This window comes from Neovison vison, chromosome 2, assembly GCF_020171115.1.
Source record: "Neovison vison isolate M4711 chromosome 2, ASM_NN_V1, whole genome shotgun sequence".
NCBI lineage: Eukaryota > Metazoa > Chordata > Mammalia > Carnivora > Mustelidae > Neogale > Neogale vison.
The window spans coordinates 8,166,074-8,184,630 of record NC_058092.1 but is presented as its reverse complement, the minus strand read 5'-3'; the positions used below and the strand labels follow the sequence as shown (position 1 = coordinate 8,184,630).

Genomic DNA, 18,557 nt, shown 5'->3' with positions numbered 1-18,557 from the left:
GCCGCCGGGCTATCAGGCCATCGCAGTTTTCCTGATACTGGAGAATGTGACGCACTGTTGAATGACCTTACCATGTACCGAGCTTACCCCTTGAAACCCCCAAATTTTTAATTTTTCTTTTTTTAAAATTTTTTATTTATTTATTTTTTAATTTTTTATAAACATATAATGTATTATTAGCCCCAGGGGTACAGGTCTGTGAATCACCAGGTTTACACACTTCACAGGAGTCTCCATAGCACATACCCTCCCCAGTGTTCATAATTCCACCACCCTCTCCCTAACCCCCTACCCCCGGCCACCCTCAGTTTGTTTTGTGACATTAAGAGTCTCTTATGGTTTGTCTTTCTCCCGATCTCATCTTGTTTCATTCATTCTTTTCCTACCCCCCAAACCCCCCACATAGCACCTCTACTTCCTCATATCAGGGAGATCATATGATAGTTGTCTTTCTCCGATTGACTTATTATTTCGCTAAGCATAATACTCTCTAGTTCCATCCACATCGACGTAAATGGCAAGATTTCATTTCTTTTGATGGCTGCAGAGTATTCCATTGTGTATATATACCACATCTTCTTTATCCATTCTTCTGTTGATGGACATCTAGGTTCTTTCCATAGTTTTGCTATTGTGGACATTGTTGGTATAAATATTTGGGTGCACGTGCCCCTTCGGATCACTCTGTTTGTATCTTTAGGGTAAATACCCAGTAGTGCAATTGCTGGGTTGTACGGTAGCTCTATTTTCAACTTTTTGAGGAACATCCATGCTGTTTTTTAGAGTGGTTGCACCAGCTTGCATTCTCACCAACAGTGTAGGAGGGTTCCCCTTTCTCCGCATCCTCGCCAGCATCTGTCGTTCCCTGACGTGTTAATTTTAGCCATTCTGACTGGTGTGAGGGGTTATCTCATTGTAGTTTGATTTGTATTTCCCTGATGCTGAGTGATGTGGAGCACTTTTTCATGTGTCTGTTGGCCATCTGGATGACTTCTTTGTAGAAATGTCTGTTCATGTCCTCTGCCCATTTCTTGATTAGACTGTTTGTTCTTTGAGTGTTGAGTTTGCTAAGCTCTTTATAATAGATTTTGGACACTAGCCCTTTATCTGATATGTCGTTTGCAAATATCTTCTCCCATTCTGTCAGTTGTCTTCTGGTTTTGTTGACTGTTTCCTTTGCTATGCAGAAGCTTTTGATCTTGATGAAGTCCCAGTAGTTCATTTTTGCCCTCACTTCCCTTGCCTTTGGCGTTGTTCCTAGGAAGAAGTTGTTGTGGCTGAGGTTGAAGAGGTTGCTGCCTGTGTTCTCCTCAAGGATTTTGATGGATTCCTTTCTCACATTGAGGACCTTCATCCATTTTGAGTCTATTTTCATGTGTGGTGTAAGGAAAGGTCCAGTTTCATTTTCTGTATGTGGCTGTCCAATTTTCCCAACACCATTTGTTGAAGAAATTGTCTTTTTTCCATTGAACATTCTTTCCTGCTTTGTCGAAGATTTCTTGATCACAGAGTTAAGGGTCTATTTCTGGGCTCTCTATTCTGTTCCATTGATCTGTGTGTCTGTTTTTATGCCAGTACCGTACTGTCTTGATGATGACAGCTTTGTAATAGAGCTTGAAGTCCAGAATTGTGATGCCACCAACTTTGGGTTTCTTTTTCAATATTCCTTTGGCTATTAGAGGTCTTTTCTGGTTCCATATAAATTTTAGGATTATTTGTTCCATTTCTTTGAAAAAAATGGATGGTATTTTGATAGGTATTGCATTAAATGTGTAGATTGCTTTAGGTAGCATAGACATTTGCATAATATTTGTTCTTCCAATCCATGAGCATGGAATATTTTTCCATTTCTTTGTGTCTTCCTAAATTTCTTTCATGAGTACTTTATAGTTTTCTGAGTATAGGTTCTTTGCCTCTTTGGTTAGGTTTATTGCTAGGTATCTTATGGTTTTGGGTGCATAATTTTTCTTGTTTTCAAGTGTGGATACAGACCTTCACAAGTTGAATCGCACATTTGCGCGCTTTGATATGGGACATTTCCTCATGCCTCTTTTCCTCATGCCCTTCCATCATCAGAGGGGGCTCTAGGGTATCGTTGTCAGGGCACAGGGATGCTTGCTGGCTCTGGAAGTGAATTTGGGGATCTTTGATTTGGCCCCTGATGCTCCGGAGATTGGTGCTCTCCTCACGGGCATCTGTTTCCTCCCTGCCAGCCATCTCCTGGCTCCTGTGGGTCTGTTCTCAGCAGCCCCTCTGTCCCCTCTCACTGCTGTCTGCTGTGACGGGGGAAAATGGGCTGCTGGGAGGAATCCAGAAAGTCAGAATTATTAAATCAATAACCTAAGACAAAACATATTATTAAGTTATAAACTCTTCCTCTGGGTAGCTGAGTTAACATGCACTTTTCTCACGGTTCAGAGATTTCCTTCCGGCAACTTCAGCTCGCCAGAAGTCTCTCTTTATTAAGTTGTTTATATCTGTGTCACAGTGAGTAGAACGTGCTGGTTTACCGGTGTTTTAAGGATGTCAGAACAAACTTGTTATTTCTGTTCATCAAGGCCCAAGGGGATTCTGTTGGTATAATCCCTGACTGTTTGGGTTTATCTAGACGTCCCTGAAACCACTACTGAGTATTAATATTTCTTTCAATAGCAGAGCTGGTCTGACTGTTCTCTGATTCTTTGTCATTATTTATAGGCCCCCCTCAGTGATTTGCAAAGATTGTTTTCTTTTTTTTTTTTTTAAAGATTTTATTTATTTATTTGACAGAGAGAAATCACAAGTAGATGGAGAGGCAGGCAGAGAGAGAAGGAAGCAGGCTCCCTGCTGAGCAGAGAGCCTGATGCGGGACTCGATCCCAGGACCCTGAGATCATGACCTGAGCCGAAGGCAGCGGCTTAACCCACTGAGCCACCCAGGCGCCTGCAAAGATTGTTTTCGAAGAGAAGCCTTCCCTTGTTCCTCATTTCTGCAGACCCGGGCTCTTGCTGTCCCTGTTGGTGTTCCCAGCCCGTTGGGCCTGTGCCGTACTGTTAAAGCTGTGCTCGGGGACAGCTGGGGGACCATGGGGGCTGGGGCGATTTCCAGCAGTCTGTCTTCCCATCACTGCTGTGTCCTCAGCAGTTCGCCTTTGTGGAGGATCCAGCAGCTCCTTGATCCATAGTGCAATTCTGGTCCCTTCCTCTGGTTCCTTGCCGTGTTTCCCCTTCAATACACTGTTCCTCTCTAGAACTTTCTCTGCCATGCCACCCCTTTCTTTCCTGCAGATTCTGACAGAGCTGGAGCACAGTGGCATTGGAAGAATCAAAGAGCAGAGTGCCCGAATGCTGGGGCACCTGGTCTCCAATGCCCCCCGGCTCATCCGCCCCTACATGGAGCCCATTTTGAAGGTAAGTCATAGCAGCTAAAGAAGCTGGCACTTTCTCTGCGACTCATCTTATGTCCGCTCCTTTGAGACAATGGGAGTGTTTTAGTAGATAGTTTCTTCTGTCCCAGGCTCAGGGTCAAGGGCCACATCAAACGTTCTTAGTGAAAGAACAGTGAAAATCTCACCAGTTGCAGGAAAGGGCTCTCCTTATAAGAGATAAGATACAGTGATCGGAGCACATCATCAAATGTGCTTGGAAAGGAGAAGTAGGTAGAGAGTGGCATAAAATAGGTACTTCAGAGTGAAAAAAAGTTAGCTTTAAAATTCAAATATGTTAGAGGCTTTTGAAATCTTTCAGAACTTATGTGAATCTGGCAGATGATCAGGTACTGTGTGAGAAGGCACAGGAAACGTGTTTTTCTCAAGGCGTTTCTCAGCTTTCTCATACATCTAACTAGGCTCAGTATGGAGAAGAGTTTTAGAATTCACATTCTGGAGAAATCCTGGATTCATAAAGCCTAGAAGTAATTTATCTAGGATTGAAATGGTCTCTCAGGTGAATTTTACTCACGTGAAAGAAAGGTTTCTAGTAGATTCTGTCCTGCATTCGTTTTTATCATCCCTTCTTTTCGTAGGCTTTAATTTTGAAACTGAAAGATCCGGACCCTGATCCAAACCCAGGTGTGATCAACAATGTCTTGGCTACGATAGGAGAATTGGCTCAGGTAAGGGGACAGCTGCTTTCTCCGTAGGATGGAAAGAATACTGTTTAGCCTCTGAGGAAATCAAAATACTTTGTAATGCCATAATCTCTGATCTTACCTGCCACCCTCTTTTTCATTTTATAGGTTAGTGGCCTAGAAATGAGGAAATGGGTGGACGAACTCTTTATTACCATCATGGACATGCTGCAGGACTCCTCTCTGTTGGCCAAAAGGCAGGTGCGTACTGCTTCTTCCGGACTGGATAGAACAAGCCCCTGAGGCCAGGGCCCTTGCCTTTCTTCGTCACTTAGTGCCCCCAGCCAGTGCCTGAGCCAAAGCTTGGCACACAGTAAGTACTTGGAAGTATCTGTTGAGGAAAATGAAGAAAGATCTGGAGCCAGAATTAGCTGCCATCCTGACCTGGATTCGCTTTCAGTAATCCTCAGGGCTGGCCAGTGGCCTTTCCTCTGGGTAAAAGAAAATCCAGGTCATCTGTCAGAGCCCCAGCCCCAAGAGGGAAAGAAAGCCTGGGCCTGTGGCTGTGGAGGCAAGTAGAGCTTCAGCACACCCTTCCCCAGCCTCGGCTTCATTTAGTTTGGTCACCGAGGTCAGTAGATGACTAGACCGAAATTAAGAACAATCTTAATTTCCTTTTAAATTGATTTCTCCCATTAATCACTCAGGACGTGGAAGGGCTGTGTATTTCCGTGGAGAACGGTGGGGCTCTTCTTTTATCTCTTTATCTAGTGATGGTTGTGTTGGTTTGTGGCCTTGTTTTTATGCCTAGACTCTCAAGGATTTCTGTTCATGGTTAGTGCCTGTTCTGGAAACGTCTTTTCTTGCAAAAGCCTCTAACGCTTCATTGCATCATTTTTTTTTTTTTTTTAAGAATTTATTTATTTATTTGTCAGAGAGAGCATACAAGCAGAGGGAGCAGCAGGCAGAGGGAGAAGCAGGCTCCCCACTGAGCAGGGAGCCCGATGCGGAACTCGGTCCCAGGACTCTGGGACCATGACCTGAACGGAAGGCAGACGCTTAACTGACGAGCCACCCAGGCATCCTAGTTCATTGTGTCATTAACAGAGAGTACAAACCATGCTTTCTCTTCTCTCTCACTGGCTCAACAAACCATTGTTCTGTTGCTTGTCCAGGTGGCTCTGTGGACCCTGGGACAGTTGGTGGCCAGCACTGGCTATGTGGTGGAGCCCTACAGGAAATACCCAACTTTGCTTGAGGTCCTGCTGAATTTTCTGAAGACTGAGCAGAACCAGGGGACACGGAGAGAGGTAGGGACCATGGCAAACTTGGTTCTTTAAAGACTCTGCTGGGAGAATGGAGAGATTGTGGCATTAACGTGCTCTGACGGAATGTTGATGAGATGTCCTGCCCTCCGTTTTGTTCTTCTAGCTGGTCATTCAGATGTCAGCTGGATGTCGTGGGACATGAGAGGAGGAGGGGTCACGAAACCAACACCGGACGTTGTGATGAATGTTTTCTTTTTCCCCTCCCCTTTCTCACCTAGGCTATCCGTGTGTTAGGGCTTTTAGGGGCCCTGGATCCCTACAAGCACAAAGTAAACATTGGCATGATTGACCAGTCCCGCGATGCTTCTGCCGTCAGCCTGTCTGAATCCAAGTCAAGTCAGGATTCCTGTAAGTGGAGGGCAACTGTGAAAGACTCGCCAAGTTCCTGCCTCACAAAGTCCTCGCTGGCTGTGCTTAGAAAGAGCCTTGGGCTGGATAACAGATTAGAGCATATTGGCCCACTTCATGACTTTTGAATGGAAAGTCAAGTTTTCTCTTGACTTTCCCAGTGTGTCCAGAGTCCTTGCATCTGTCCACATTCTTTGTCAAGGGTCGACAGCACTTTTTGGTGCTGATGGGAGAGATGTGAATTATCACCCCATCCCCTCTGTTCATCTCTCATTCTTTGTTAGTCTCCTTTGATGTTCTCTATTCTCATGGCACCCAGGGAGGAAGCGGGCAGAATTTATTCTCCTTATTTTAATTGCTAGGGAGACCCGAGGCCAGGCTTAGGGGCACAGAGAAAGTGGTAGCAGCCCGAATCCAGGGCTCCTTTTTGTCATCAGCTGGTCTGGCCTTGGAGCCCCTTTGCTTTTTGACAAGTACCCTGAGCGATTGGGTAGGGTATGGGGCTACGGCAGATTTTTCTAGACTTAACCTGTTGTTCATCAGGTAGGCTTATTTCCGGAAGAGTAAAAGTTCAACAGTGGCTCTTCCAACCTTTCCAGCAAAATGTTGTTTTCCCAAAGTATTTTGTTTCTACAAGACCGGTGCTCTAACCCCTGAGCCTTTTAAAAATAATTCGTTTCTGAACTCCATGGGTGGAATCCTGTTGCTTCCAGTTCTTCTGTAGAGCAGAGAAGCATAGCTCTGACGTTACCCTCCAGACCCGGGGCCGTCAGGAACAGAGTCTCAGCCCAGTCCCTGCAATTTCGTCCTTGCTCCCCGGTGCCAGTCCAGTCTCGGCTGGTCTAGTGCTTGGCCTCGTCAGTGAACCGTCCACCCACCCCTCACCCAATCTTTGCGATCCTTGCTGTTCAGGTCAGCTAGCATTTGCCGCTCCCTCATCCGAAGTGTCTGGGGGCACCAAGCAGCTGCTGAACAGATGTTAGCCTCATTTGATTCCCTTTACTTTCATTTGGGAGAGTCATTATTTTTATTGATGGTTTCAACTACAAAGTTATCAACTGTAATGATAAGCGAAGTTGAACTGAGTAATTTAAAGAAAACCCATCATGTACTGTTCCAGGTTTTTGTGGTCGGGGTAATAGAACAGCCAAAGGCTCTCGCATTCTTCATGGTGAGAGCCTGTTCGTGGGTTCATCATCTGTCCTGTGTCCCCGAGAATGCTGAACGACGGTCTAGCTGCTTGTTGTTAGCCAGGTTCTGCTCCTAGTCGGTCGTGGCACGTATAGCTCGTGATCGTTGCCATGGTTTTGTCTTAGCCGACTACAGCACCAGCGAGATGCTGGTCAACATGGGCAACCTGCCGCTGGATGAGTTCTACCCCGCCGTGTCCATGGTGGCGCTGATGCGGATCTTCCGAGACCAGTCCCTGTCACACCATCACACCATGGTCGTCCAGGCCATCACCTTCATCTTCAAGTCCCTGGGCCTCAAGTGTGTACAGTTCCTGCCGCAGGTCATGCCCACATTCCTCAATGTCATTCGGGTCTGCGACGGGGCCATCCGGGAGGTGAGTAGGTCAAACCCTACCCCTGCTCCTGAGCCCCACACAGATGCGCCCTGTTGACTGTTGGACCGAGTACCTCCCCACCCCCTAACTCCTAACCTTTGAGGGTACAGGTTCAGTTTCCTGGGTTATCGTCTCAGAAGGGCTAAACAATGAGTTGGGGGTGGGGTGCATTTGGGCGGGTGGGGGGTGTACCTAGATTTCAGGGCACTTGTCCAGTAGAACATCGCACTGGGTGAACTTGTTGCTTCCTCATGATTGGATTGAAGTCTTATCGGGTCCCTCGTTTTAGCGAGACTGTTACGGAGGTGACATTGCATACCTCTTACCAGATCTCGTAACGTCAGCTTCTCCCATTAGTGCTGATCCTGAGTTTGAGCATGTGGTGAAATCAGTCTCTGTCAGAGCTCTCCATCGTAAGTTGCCTTTTTCTTGAGTCATTAAGTAATCTGGGGCTGATACTTGGAGCCTGGGACTGTCCTGTTCCCTGTCTTTGACCCAATGACCAAGCAGCTGCGGATGATCCTTGCCTGAATCTGTTGTCACACTGGTTGCAAAGTAAGGACTTTCTAGCCTGTTTTTCCCTTTTGCTCTCTTTTCTTTCTCTAAACTACACGGCATCCCACTAGTGGCAGTGAACCTGCTCAACAAAGCTCAAGGGGGATTTTTTTTAAAGACTTGATTCCTTATTTGAGACTGAGAGAAAGCATGTGTATGGATGAGCAGGGGGAGGGGCAGAGAGACAGGGAGAGAGAGAATCTCAAGCAGACCCCTGCAGTGCGGGGAGCCCTGACACGGGGCTTGGTCTCAGGACTCTGCCGTCAGGAACTGAGCTGAAATCAAGAGTTGGATGTTCAGCCAGCTGAGCCACCCAGGTGCCCCTTGAATTTACTTTTAAGATCAGATTTTCCTCTGTGATTATATATTCAATTTGATGTACGTTTAGAGGAAATAGTATCTTTTTAGAAAGTATATTTTCTAACTTTGTGCCTGGAGTACGGAAGTACAGTTTTATGTACGCAACCTCATCGCGTTTTTACTAATTCTAATAATTTAACTAAATTTTCCTAGCTTTTCACTGTAGATAATCATATAGTCTACAAGAAGAGAAAGGCAGTTCTTGTTTTTTGTTTTAATCTTTAAACCAGTTACTACTTTTCCTCATTTTCATTTCTACGACTCTCACTACAATGTGGATTAGACTCTGTGAACCTGGAAATCTTTAATCTTGTTTCTCATTTCAGTGGGATTGCTGTTAAGATTTCCACACTAAGTATAATGTTTGCTCTAGTTTTTGACAGGTAGCTTTTTAAGGGCTATAAATGTTCCCTTATGGTCTTAGTTTGCTAGAATTTTTATCATGTATTACATTTATCGTGAACAGGTATTGGTTTTATCAAATGCCTTTGATTTGTTTCGTGTGGCGATCATACAATTTTTTTCTCTTTCAGTGTGTTAATATGTTGAATTACATTGATACATGTCCTAATGTTGAAATATTTTTGAAATTTTTTTTAAAGATTTTATTTATTTATTGGACAGACAAAGATCACAAGTAGGCAGAGAGGCAGGCAGAGAGAGAGAGGAGGAAGCAGGCTCCCTGCTGAGCAGAGAGCCTGGCGTGGGGCTTGATCCCAGGACTCTGGGATCATGACCTGAGCTGAAGGCAGAGGCTTTAACCCATTGAGCCACCCAGGCGCACCTTGAATTATTGTTTTAAAACCATCTTGGTTATGATGTATTTTTTGATACATTGATTTAATATTTAATACTTAATATTGGTTTTTTACATCTACATTCTTGAGTGGAATTGGCCTGTGATCATTATTTATTTATTAAGTACAGGTTCAAAGACCTGTTTTGTTTTTCTGTTTCTTCTTAAAACAGTGTTGGTCACATTTTTAAAAGAAATTATTCATTTTTTTAAAAGATTTTATTTATTTATTTATTTATTTGAGAGAGTGAGCGAGCACGAGCAGGGGCAAAGGGAGAGGGAGAAGCAGGCTCCGCTCCAAGCAGGGAGCCTGACGTGGGGCTCGATCCCATGATCCTGGGATCACGATCGTGACCGGAGCCGACGTCAGACATTCAACCAACTGAGAGCCACCTGGGCATTCCTAAGAAATGATTCATTTTATTTACTTTGTGCCTGTAGATTTGCCTTTTCAAAACATTTCATAGAATTGAAACCGTATGTGGGTTTTTTTGTGTCTAGCTTCTTTCACGTAACACTTTTGGGGTTCATCATGGATCAGTAGTTCATCCCTTCTTCATAGCTGAATAATAATTTAGTGCCGTTACTGCTCAGAGATAAGTGTTTTTTATGTTTCCCATGATTTCTTTTTTCACCACTGACTTATTCAGAAGTGGGTATTTTAATCTGCAGATTTACAGAGTTTTAAATTTCTTTTTTCAATATCTGTTTCTAACTTAATTGCATGGAGTTTACAATTACTTGATGTTTGCTGAAACTGCCTTAATTGAATGCTTGATCCGTGTTGATGTTTCCTCTGTGCTGGGGAATAGTGAGTGTTTGTTGATGTTATGTGCAAAGTTCCATTTATGTCATTAGATTTGAACTTATTACTTACCGTGTTCAAATTTTTTGTATTCTTATTAATTTTTTGTTTGCTTAATCTGTTACTGAGAGGAATGAGTTAATCTCCCTTTACAGTGGTGGGCATATTAGTTTCTCATAGTTTAGTCAGTTCTGTTTTATAAATTTGGGGAGATACATTATTAGATATATTCAAACTTGAAATCATGGTATCTTCCTGGTAAGTCACATCTTTTATCATTTTGCAAGGACTCTTTTTATCTTTAATAATACCTTAAAATTTATTTGGCCTAATTTTAGTATAAATACACCAACTTTTTTGGGGGGAGTGTACGTCTTTTATTATCCTTTTACTTTTAATTATCTTGAAACTTTTTGCTTTCGGTGGGTCTCTCATGATAATATGTATAATAATATAGCTAGATTATCCCTTTAGTCTCTTTTGAAAATCTTTGCTAATCAGTGCATTCAGTCCATTTTTATTTATTGTGACTGTTGATGTATTTGGGTATATTTTCATCATCCAACTTAGTGCTTGATTTTTGACCTGCTTTATCTGTTTATGTATTTTCTTTCTTTTCTGGGCTTGGTTGAGCTTTCATTTTTTTGTCTTGCCCTCGTGTTGCTGTCTTTAATTTTAATAAATGTTTTGTAATGGGATATTTCAGTCATAAACAAAAATAGACCACTAGAGTTCTTGGTGGCTCAGTTGGTTGAGGGTTTCAGCTCAGGTCATAATCTCATGGGTCATGGGATCAAGTCTTGTGTTGGTCTCTGTGTTCAGTGCAGAGTCTGCTTGAAGATTCTCTCCCTCTGGCCCTCCCACTGCTGGTGCGTGTGTTCACTCTCTCTTTAAAATACACAAATCTTAAAAAAAAGTAGACAACTTATATTAAATTCCCATACTCATCAGTAATTATTAGCATTTTATCAATTTGGTCTCATCTTACTACACCCCCTCCCACACTCTTTCCACACACACCTTACAGCAAATCCCAGATATTGTTTCACCAACAAATACTTTTCCCCCCATATAATCCAAATTACAACACCTATAAAAGTGAAAAGAATTCCTTAGTATCTTTTAATTCTGAGCCTTCTTCATATGTCCTTGTTTGTCTTAAAAATATTTTTTCGTATTTGGTTTATTTAAATCAGAATCCAGATAAGTTATGCACATCACATTTGGTTGATATATCCAATTCTCTTTCTATCTGTTCTCCTTTAACTCCCACTTTTTTTTCATGCCATTTATTTGTGGAAGAAAGCAGGTCATTTGTCCTGTAGAATTTCCCATTTTGGATTTGGCTGATTGTATCTTCAAGATCCCTTAACTTCTTGTAAATTGATTAGATTTAGAGTCATTAAATTCAGATTCCTTCTTTTGGCAAGAGGTACTTCACAGGAGGTACTGAATACTTCCTATTTCAGTTACTAAGCAGATCTTTTCTAAATCATCCATTTCTAGTGACGTAAGGATTAATCAGTGGGCTCAGGTACTATGATCCTGTGTTCCCTCTCAGCCTTTCTCCTACTAATCATTTTAGTGTTCATTGAAGATTGTTTTCTAGAACGATTATTTAATTAGCAACTGCAGAGCTGTGATTTTCTAATTGTATTATTACTGGATTTATTTGTTAGCGATCATCTATGAAGAACTTTGTGTTGTCAACTATCATTCAGTTAATTTGAAGTATAGTTCCTACAGGGAGGGCAGAATAAATGCAAGACTCTTACGTATCAGTTTTTTCAGAGTAATGAATTAGGTCCCTTGCAACTTCTCAGAAGTGACTCAGGTACCACCCCCACAACCCCAGCTATTTTTGAAGTATCATTATCAACTTGTGGGGCTATATGTAGTATTTCTATTCATTGAAGGAACTGTTCTTTCTCAGGATCTAATTATCCCAATCAGCCTGGCCATTGTGTTCTTTTTACATTGGCCAGTGGTCTTTGTCCTTGATTTTTTTTCTTTTTTTTTTTGCTTTCTGTGGTTGGTGGGAGTAGGAGTTATTCTGGGTTTATCAAGTGCTTTTCACTCAAGGCTGGGCATGGCCACTTCCAAGGAGGTATGGTTTCTTTAAGTGAGAGATGATACTTGGAGACAGCAGTCGGTGTGCTGGGGCGCTCGTTGCTATTAGCATATCTTTGTTTCTCAGCTGTCTCTGTGAACAGAACAGACATAAGTAATTTTTTTTAAGATTTTTATTTATTTATTTGACAGATATCATTCGTAGGCAGAGAGGAAGGCAGAGAGTGGGGGGAAGCAGGCTCCCTGCCGAGCAGAGAGCCCGATGTGGGGCTGATTCCAGGACCCTGGGATTGTGACCCGAGCTAAAGGCAGAGGCTTTAACCTACTAAGCCACCCAGGCGCCCCAGGAAATAAGTAATTTTTAGAGAGGAAACATAAGTCATGAAGTAACACAGATTTTCCAATGTAAACTTAAGATTTAAGAGTTTTTATTTTGATTTTATACTTGTTTCTCACACTGAAAAACTCCTTACTTGATTCTGACGTTTCTATAATTACTTGCTTTATCTTGCAGAATACATTCCCAAATGTATCTTGTATACATATAAATGGTAAATGACTAGTATTAGTAATAACAGTAAGGTTACTGAATGCAATTCCGGGTTTTTTGTGATTTTTTAAAAAATTTTTTTTAATTGTTCTTAGGCTGTGTTGTTTTGGAGATACACACCAAAATACTGTGTTTAAAGTTGCTTGAAAAAATAAAATAAAATAAAGTCGCTTGAAATTCATCTTTGAGTGATTGCGCAACCAACTTGAGTTACAGTTGAATTAGTTTCTGTTCATTTTCAGTGTTTAGAAATTTTTTTTTTTTTTTTTTTTTTAGTGTTTAGAAATTTCTTTGTGGCTATTCTAATTATGTAAGACATTAAAACAGTTCCAGAGCTGAAACTATAAAATGTGTTCAGCGAAGTCTAGCTTCTCTCCCCATCCATATTATCCTGTTTCTTCCTGTAGCGTTTCCTATTCCTGCTGTAACAAATCCGCACCACGATCATGGCTCCGGACAGCACAAATTCATTCTCTTACAGCTCTATAGGTCGTTAGTCTGCCAGAGGTCATACTGAACCAAAATCTGGGTGCCGTTGAGGCATGTTCCTTTCTGGAGGCTCTAGGGGAGAGTCCGTCTCCCTTGCTGTTTCTGGCTTCTAGCAGCGGCCCACACTCCTTGGCCTTCTTTCTCTGCCTGCAGAGTCAGCAACATTGCATCTCTCTGACCCTTCTTTGGGTCCTGCTCTCTGCCCACTGCCAGCAAAGGTTCTCTGCTTTTAAGAGGTAATCTCCACAATCAAAGTCCTGAACCTTAATCACATCTTCAGAAGTCCCCTTTGTCATGCAGAGTCATTTATTCATGGGATCTGGGGACTTAGGGCACAGACATCTCTGGCTTGCCATTATTTTGCCTACCACACTTCCCCCTAAGGCAACCATTTGATCATTTTTCAATTTGTCTTTTCACTGTTTGTTTTTGAAAACGTGAGGAAATCCATATTCCCCCACCTGCCTCCCTCAGAAGAGATCATACTGTAAACACTGTTGTGGGCCCTGCTTTTTTTTACCGTCACAGCAGCGGGTCCTGGAGTTCCTGCCACTCCCTGGGGGGTGATGGCACCCCACTATGTGCCCAGTCCATAGCTGTTCAACCTGTCCTTGTGGATGAACATTTGCATTTTTTTCATCCTTTTGTTACTTAAAATAATCCTGTAACAAAAAGCCTTGTATGTACATCATTTTTACTTTTTTTTTTTGTATTTAATTGGCCTTGCTTTTTACATTTGTTTGTTTGTTTGTTTGTTTGTTTTTTCGGCAATCTCTATGCCCCACGTGGGGCTCAAACTCACAACCACAAGATCAAGTCACACAGTCCTCCGGTCCTCCGACTGAGCCAGCCAGTCACCCCCTGATTTTTTACACTTAGATTTTTGAGCTCTTTGGAATATGTCCCCCTGTATAGGATGAGGGATGGATTCATTTATCTTTTTCACCTTTAGATTTTGCCTCACATACCTAACTTTAATACCTATTTTTTAAAAATTAACCCATATCTCCATCCTTCTGAATAATATACAAAACTTAGATTGCTTACACTATCGCTTTCCCTCTTATGTAGTATCACTTTTTTCTTTTTCCTGCTGCCAAACTGAATGTCAGCACTGTTATATGCAGATACACTTGCTGTCTCGATTCTCCTTGTTCTGTCTTCCACCTCAGGGCTTTCTTCTAGGGTCCTTATCCTTCTTCAGGATGAGGGCACATTTCTCTTGTGAACATCTGTCAAAGTAAGCTCTGTGTTTCTGTGTATCTGAAAAATATTTTATTTCACCCTCTTTTTAAATCTTTATTTAGCTGAGGATACAATTGTGGGTTCTCCTGCAACGGTAGATACGATCCCATGTTTTCTCATTTCTTCTGTTGTTGAGAAATCACAATTCCTTTTCACTTCACCCTACTTTTCTCAATGACTATTTCAGATCTTTTCATTGTGTTCGTTGCCTGGAAGCTCCTCTATTGTGCATCTAGATAAGGATTTCTTTCTCACATCCTGTTTGAAATTTGTGGACTTCCTGTTTTTTCCTTCTAAAATATGGTTCACATGTAGAGCTCACTCTTTCCTTAATGTCTGTTGGTTTCTTGTCCATATTTTTTATCTTTATTTCTTAGAGATCTATTCTGGATATTTCTTCATATCCCTTTTCTGTTCACAAATTCCTCAGCTGTGCATTTCAGTTTTTAGTTTTGTTTTTGAGAGAGAGAGAGAATGAGCAGGGGGGAGAATCAGGCTCTGTGGTGAGCAGGGAGCCCAATGCGGGACTCAGTCCCAGGACCCTGGGATCATGACCTGAGCAGAAGGCAAATGCTTAACCGACTGAGCCACCCAGGCACCCCCAGCTGTGTCTTTTTGACCTGTTCTTGAGTTTTTACTTTCAACTACATTTTTTTATTTTTTATTTTTACTTTCAACCACATTTTAAAAAGTTTTTTTAAGATTATTTATTTGAGAGAGAGAGAGATCACATACACAGAGGGAGAGGGAAGGGAGAAGCAGACTCTGCATTGAGCAGGGGGCCCTATGTGGGGCACAATTCAGGACCCTGGGATTATGACCTGAGCCAAAGGCAGATGCTTAACCGACTGAGTCCCCCAACTACATTTTTTTTAGGTTCTTTCAAATATGCTGAGTATTTTTTTGGTGTTACCCTGTTCTTTACTCATTTTTAAAATTCTCATATTTATTTCTTTAAGCACTTTAAAACAATTTTATATTTTTTATCCAGTAATTCCAATATATGGAAAATCTGTGATGGGTCTGATCCTGCTGTTTATTGTTTCTACTGAGTCACACTGCCACGGGCTTATCTTTACCTGTCTTATAATTTTGGATATTGTACCTATGCAGCCCGGCGCTCCCTGGAGCAGTACCAGAAAACCTGCTCTCAAATTGCATCTGTCTAGAGAGGATTTGCTTTTCCTTCTGCCATGTGAACTTCAAGTTAATTTCCTGGCTTAGAGTTTCTCAGCACACACGGGTAGTCACCATAACCCCTAAACTCGTAGGATATTGACCTGAGAGTACAAGCTTTTGGGAAAGACTTTTTTCCTACCTGGACTCCACATCAAGACTGACAGATGTCTTTGTGTCCTTCTGCCAGTGGACAGATTCATTGGGAGGAGGCGCCTTTTCTCTTAATAGGTAGCCCTCTGAAGGTCTGGCTCTCTGCTAAAGGTTTCAGTTCTGATGACACAGTAACAGTATTTATTATTGCTAATGCGTTATCTTTAGGCTTTTCACAGCAGGGGTACCTAACCCACCATATTTTCAAGACTAAAACTATGTTCTTTTAATATGCTAGTGTTCCAGGAAAGAAAGAGAAGAAAACTTATGGCGGAATCTAAGGGAGAAAAAATGGGGTGGGGGGCTGCTGGGCTCCTTACTGTGAGGGAAGCACTTGCTGTCGGCATCTGTCCCTTGGCAGGTGAAGATGGCTGAGCACCGCCAGGCTCCCCCATTACACCTAATGTGAAACGACAGCAGGGCTCGGGAGCTCTGTCCTTTTGGTCTTGTGGTTTTCCTGACCACCCTGCCAACCCCAATGCCCTGCTTTTCCTCCAGCTTCGATTTTCTACCTTCTTTCCGGTTCACATAACAAAAATATAGCTTAAAAACCGTTATACTTAGAGTCTCACATCCCTTGATCTCTGGATCCTATTAAGAGATCATTTCACAGAAATGGTCAGCAGCGATTCTATGTGGGGTCTCCCGAGCAGTGGGTAGGGAAGGCTGTCCTGAGTTGAGTCAGACCTGTGCCACATGGTGGGCAGGTTCTAACCACCTTAGAATCCATTGGCGTCCATGTCATTAGAGAAGGCATCCACGCTCCCTTGAAGCCCAAGACTGGAAGTCCTGTGAGTCTCACCTCTGCAGGTGGTGAGTCTGTAAGTCCGTTACTCGTGTTTGAAACAAGTTTTTATTTAATCCTAATTTGCCCAAGTTTCAGAACACAGATGAGAGTGAAAATATGTATATTCACTGCTAAATTGTCCTTATTAATGGGAGGGCGGAGGCATAGAGAGCTAGAAAAATCTTTCAGGGCGGGGGATTTAGAGTATGATTTGCTATTGCATATGGATATGAGGCACTATCTGAAGATCATGATAAAATAAAAACTATACCCTAAAGACATCTTTAGCCAGGAAAGTAGCTGGATCACCTTTGCCCAAGCCTTTTTATTCCCAGCTTGTTTTAATGGATGGCGTCCCTTCTTATAGCTGCCCTGTATCAACCTGAACAGACTGTTCCTCACCCCATCCCTTCCCCAGTTTGCTTACTGTCTTGGTGCACAGTTTCTCAGAGAGAAACAGTTACGTAATGAATTACGATCTGATTAATTGAGTTAATTACTATAAATGAACCACCATACCCCTAATAGCTGTATTTATTTTAGAAAGTAAGTGGTAGTGGAATTAGAACTGAAGAGGCAAAAGACACATTTATAATGATTAATAATTTATAATGATTAATAATGATCATTGATTAAGAATTTCATGTCATTTTGAAGTCTTCAGTCCGTCCGCAGATCCTTCAGCGATAGCTGGTGATCGCGGAGCACCCCCGGTATTCACGTCTGGTTCCAGTGCTTTCCAGGTGTTACCCCGTTTAACTTAGAGCCAGCCCTGGAGGCAAGGACTGTCCTCTGCATCTTCCCCCTGAAGAGGCTGGGCGTGGAGAGGTTAAATGAAGGTCAGAGAGCCAAGAGGTAGCCTCGTGGCTCAGGACAGGCACCGTGGCCCCGAGGCGCTTATTGTGTACTAGTCAGTGGCTCGCCTGGCTGGGGCATAAAGCCACTGAGGGTCGTTTTTAGCCCTCACCACGGTCACCACTGAAGGTTTTTTTTAGGCTTCCTCTGAGTAGATGGCCGGCGTGGGACCCGATGGCACAGGCGTGTTCGTTTGTTGCCGCGGACTTAGGTTGACCCTGGGAGTTCGCTGTTCTTCCTGATGCCAACTCGCTGACCTCTTCTCCGTTCCAGTTCCTGTTCCAGCAGCTGGGGATGCTGGTGTCCTTCGTGAAGAGCCACATCCGACCTTACATGGATGAAATAGTCACCCTCATGAGAGTGAGTGGAAGTTAGTGCTTTGGCCGGTTCATCAGCGGGTCAAGGAACATTCAGAGGAAGGCTTGGAGAGCGAGGACATTTTGGTCGCGGGCCTTTGTAGAGCTGTTACAACTGGAGTATTAAATGTGGGGTGGGGTTCCCCCGGAGGGTGGTGAAGCGGGAGGGGACCTGCTGCAGGCCTGGCCCCTGAGTGCGAGCTGTGAGGTTGGAGGAAGAATCCTGAAGTCATTGTTCTGCCAGAAGCAGGCCCCAGTTCTTTGCCTCACACACAACAGAGCAGTTTCACTTTACTGCTTTACTGCTCCCACGAAAGCTCTCCTTCTTACAGCCCATAAAACCACGGCCTTAAGAGAGGTTTGGGGACGGGGTTTCAGTAGCGCTGTTACACACGCTGAACTCCTGTCAGGCACCGAGGAAGGAGGCGAGGCTTTACCCCACCGCCTTTAAGAGCATAAATGCCACCTTCTGACTGCGGCAGCACGTGTCCCAGATTGTGTAACGTGCGCAAGCAGGTGCGGAGGGCTCCCCATCGGGGGCAATATTGTTTTATGTCTGTTGGAGGGAAAGGCCTGCCTCCTGCTGTGCTGTGTCATTTCAAGGTCTCTGTTGGGAAGCTCGCTTTGCAGAGATGGCCGTGCCCTCAAAGAATTGGAAGACAATTCTTCACTGATCCCTTCTCTCCTCTGCCAGCCCTTTGTACTTAGCTTGGAGGAGGCAGCAGGACTAAAATCAAAGCGGCGAACTTCAAAACTGGAACTTCCCTGAAACCGGGTCTCAGAACTGAAAAACTCCCATCTGTACATAATGAAAACCACTCGCTCCCTGACTCCTGCCACGGGGGCCTCTGTACCACGAAGCTGAGCAGAGTGCCAGCGAGCCGGCGGCCCTCCGGGGGAGGGGGCCTGGCAGGCAGCAGTGTGCTTGCGGTCGGAAGCAGAACTAATCAGAGACTTAGTCCCCAAAAAAGATTTAGGACCAAAACACAGAAGTTTGAGGCAGCGAGCTTCACACCTGCAAAATGCAGCTTTCATTTCCTCCAAGATGGATAAGGTGCCCCAGGGGCTCT

General features: G+C 43.3%; 1 protein-coding gene across 1 annotated transcript in view; it reads left to right on the top strand.

Moving 5' to 3' along the window:
- Positions 1 to 18,557, top strand: part of MTOR (mechanistic target of rapamycin kinase) — a 128,970-nt gene that overhangs the window by 27,018 nt on the left and 83,395 nt on the right. The window contains exons 14-20 of the mRNA XM_044237143.1: positions 3,267 to 3,389; positions 4,003 to 4,092; positions 4,216 to 4,308; positions 5,223 to 5,357; positions 5,594 to 5,723; positions 7,040 to 7,290; positions 17,405 to 17,491. Of these exons, the coding sequence (XP_044093078.1) occupies positions 3,267 to 3,389; positions 4,003 to 4,092; positions 4,216 to 4,308; positions 5,223 to 5,357; positions 5,594 to 5,723; positions 7,040 to 7,290; positions 17,405 to 17,491 (909 nt within the window). The remainder of the gene's footprint in view (positions 1 to 3,266; positions 3,390 to 4,002; positions 4,093 to 4,215; positions 4,309 to 5,222; positions 5,358 to 5,593; positions 5,724 to 7,039; positions 7,291 to 17,404; positions 17,492 to 18,557) is intronic.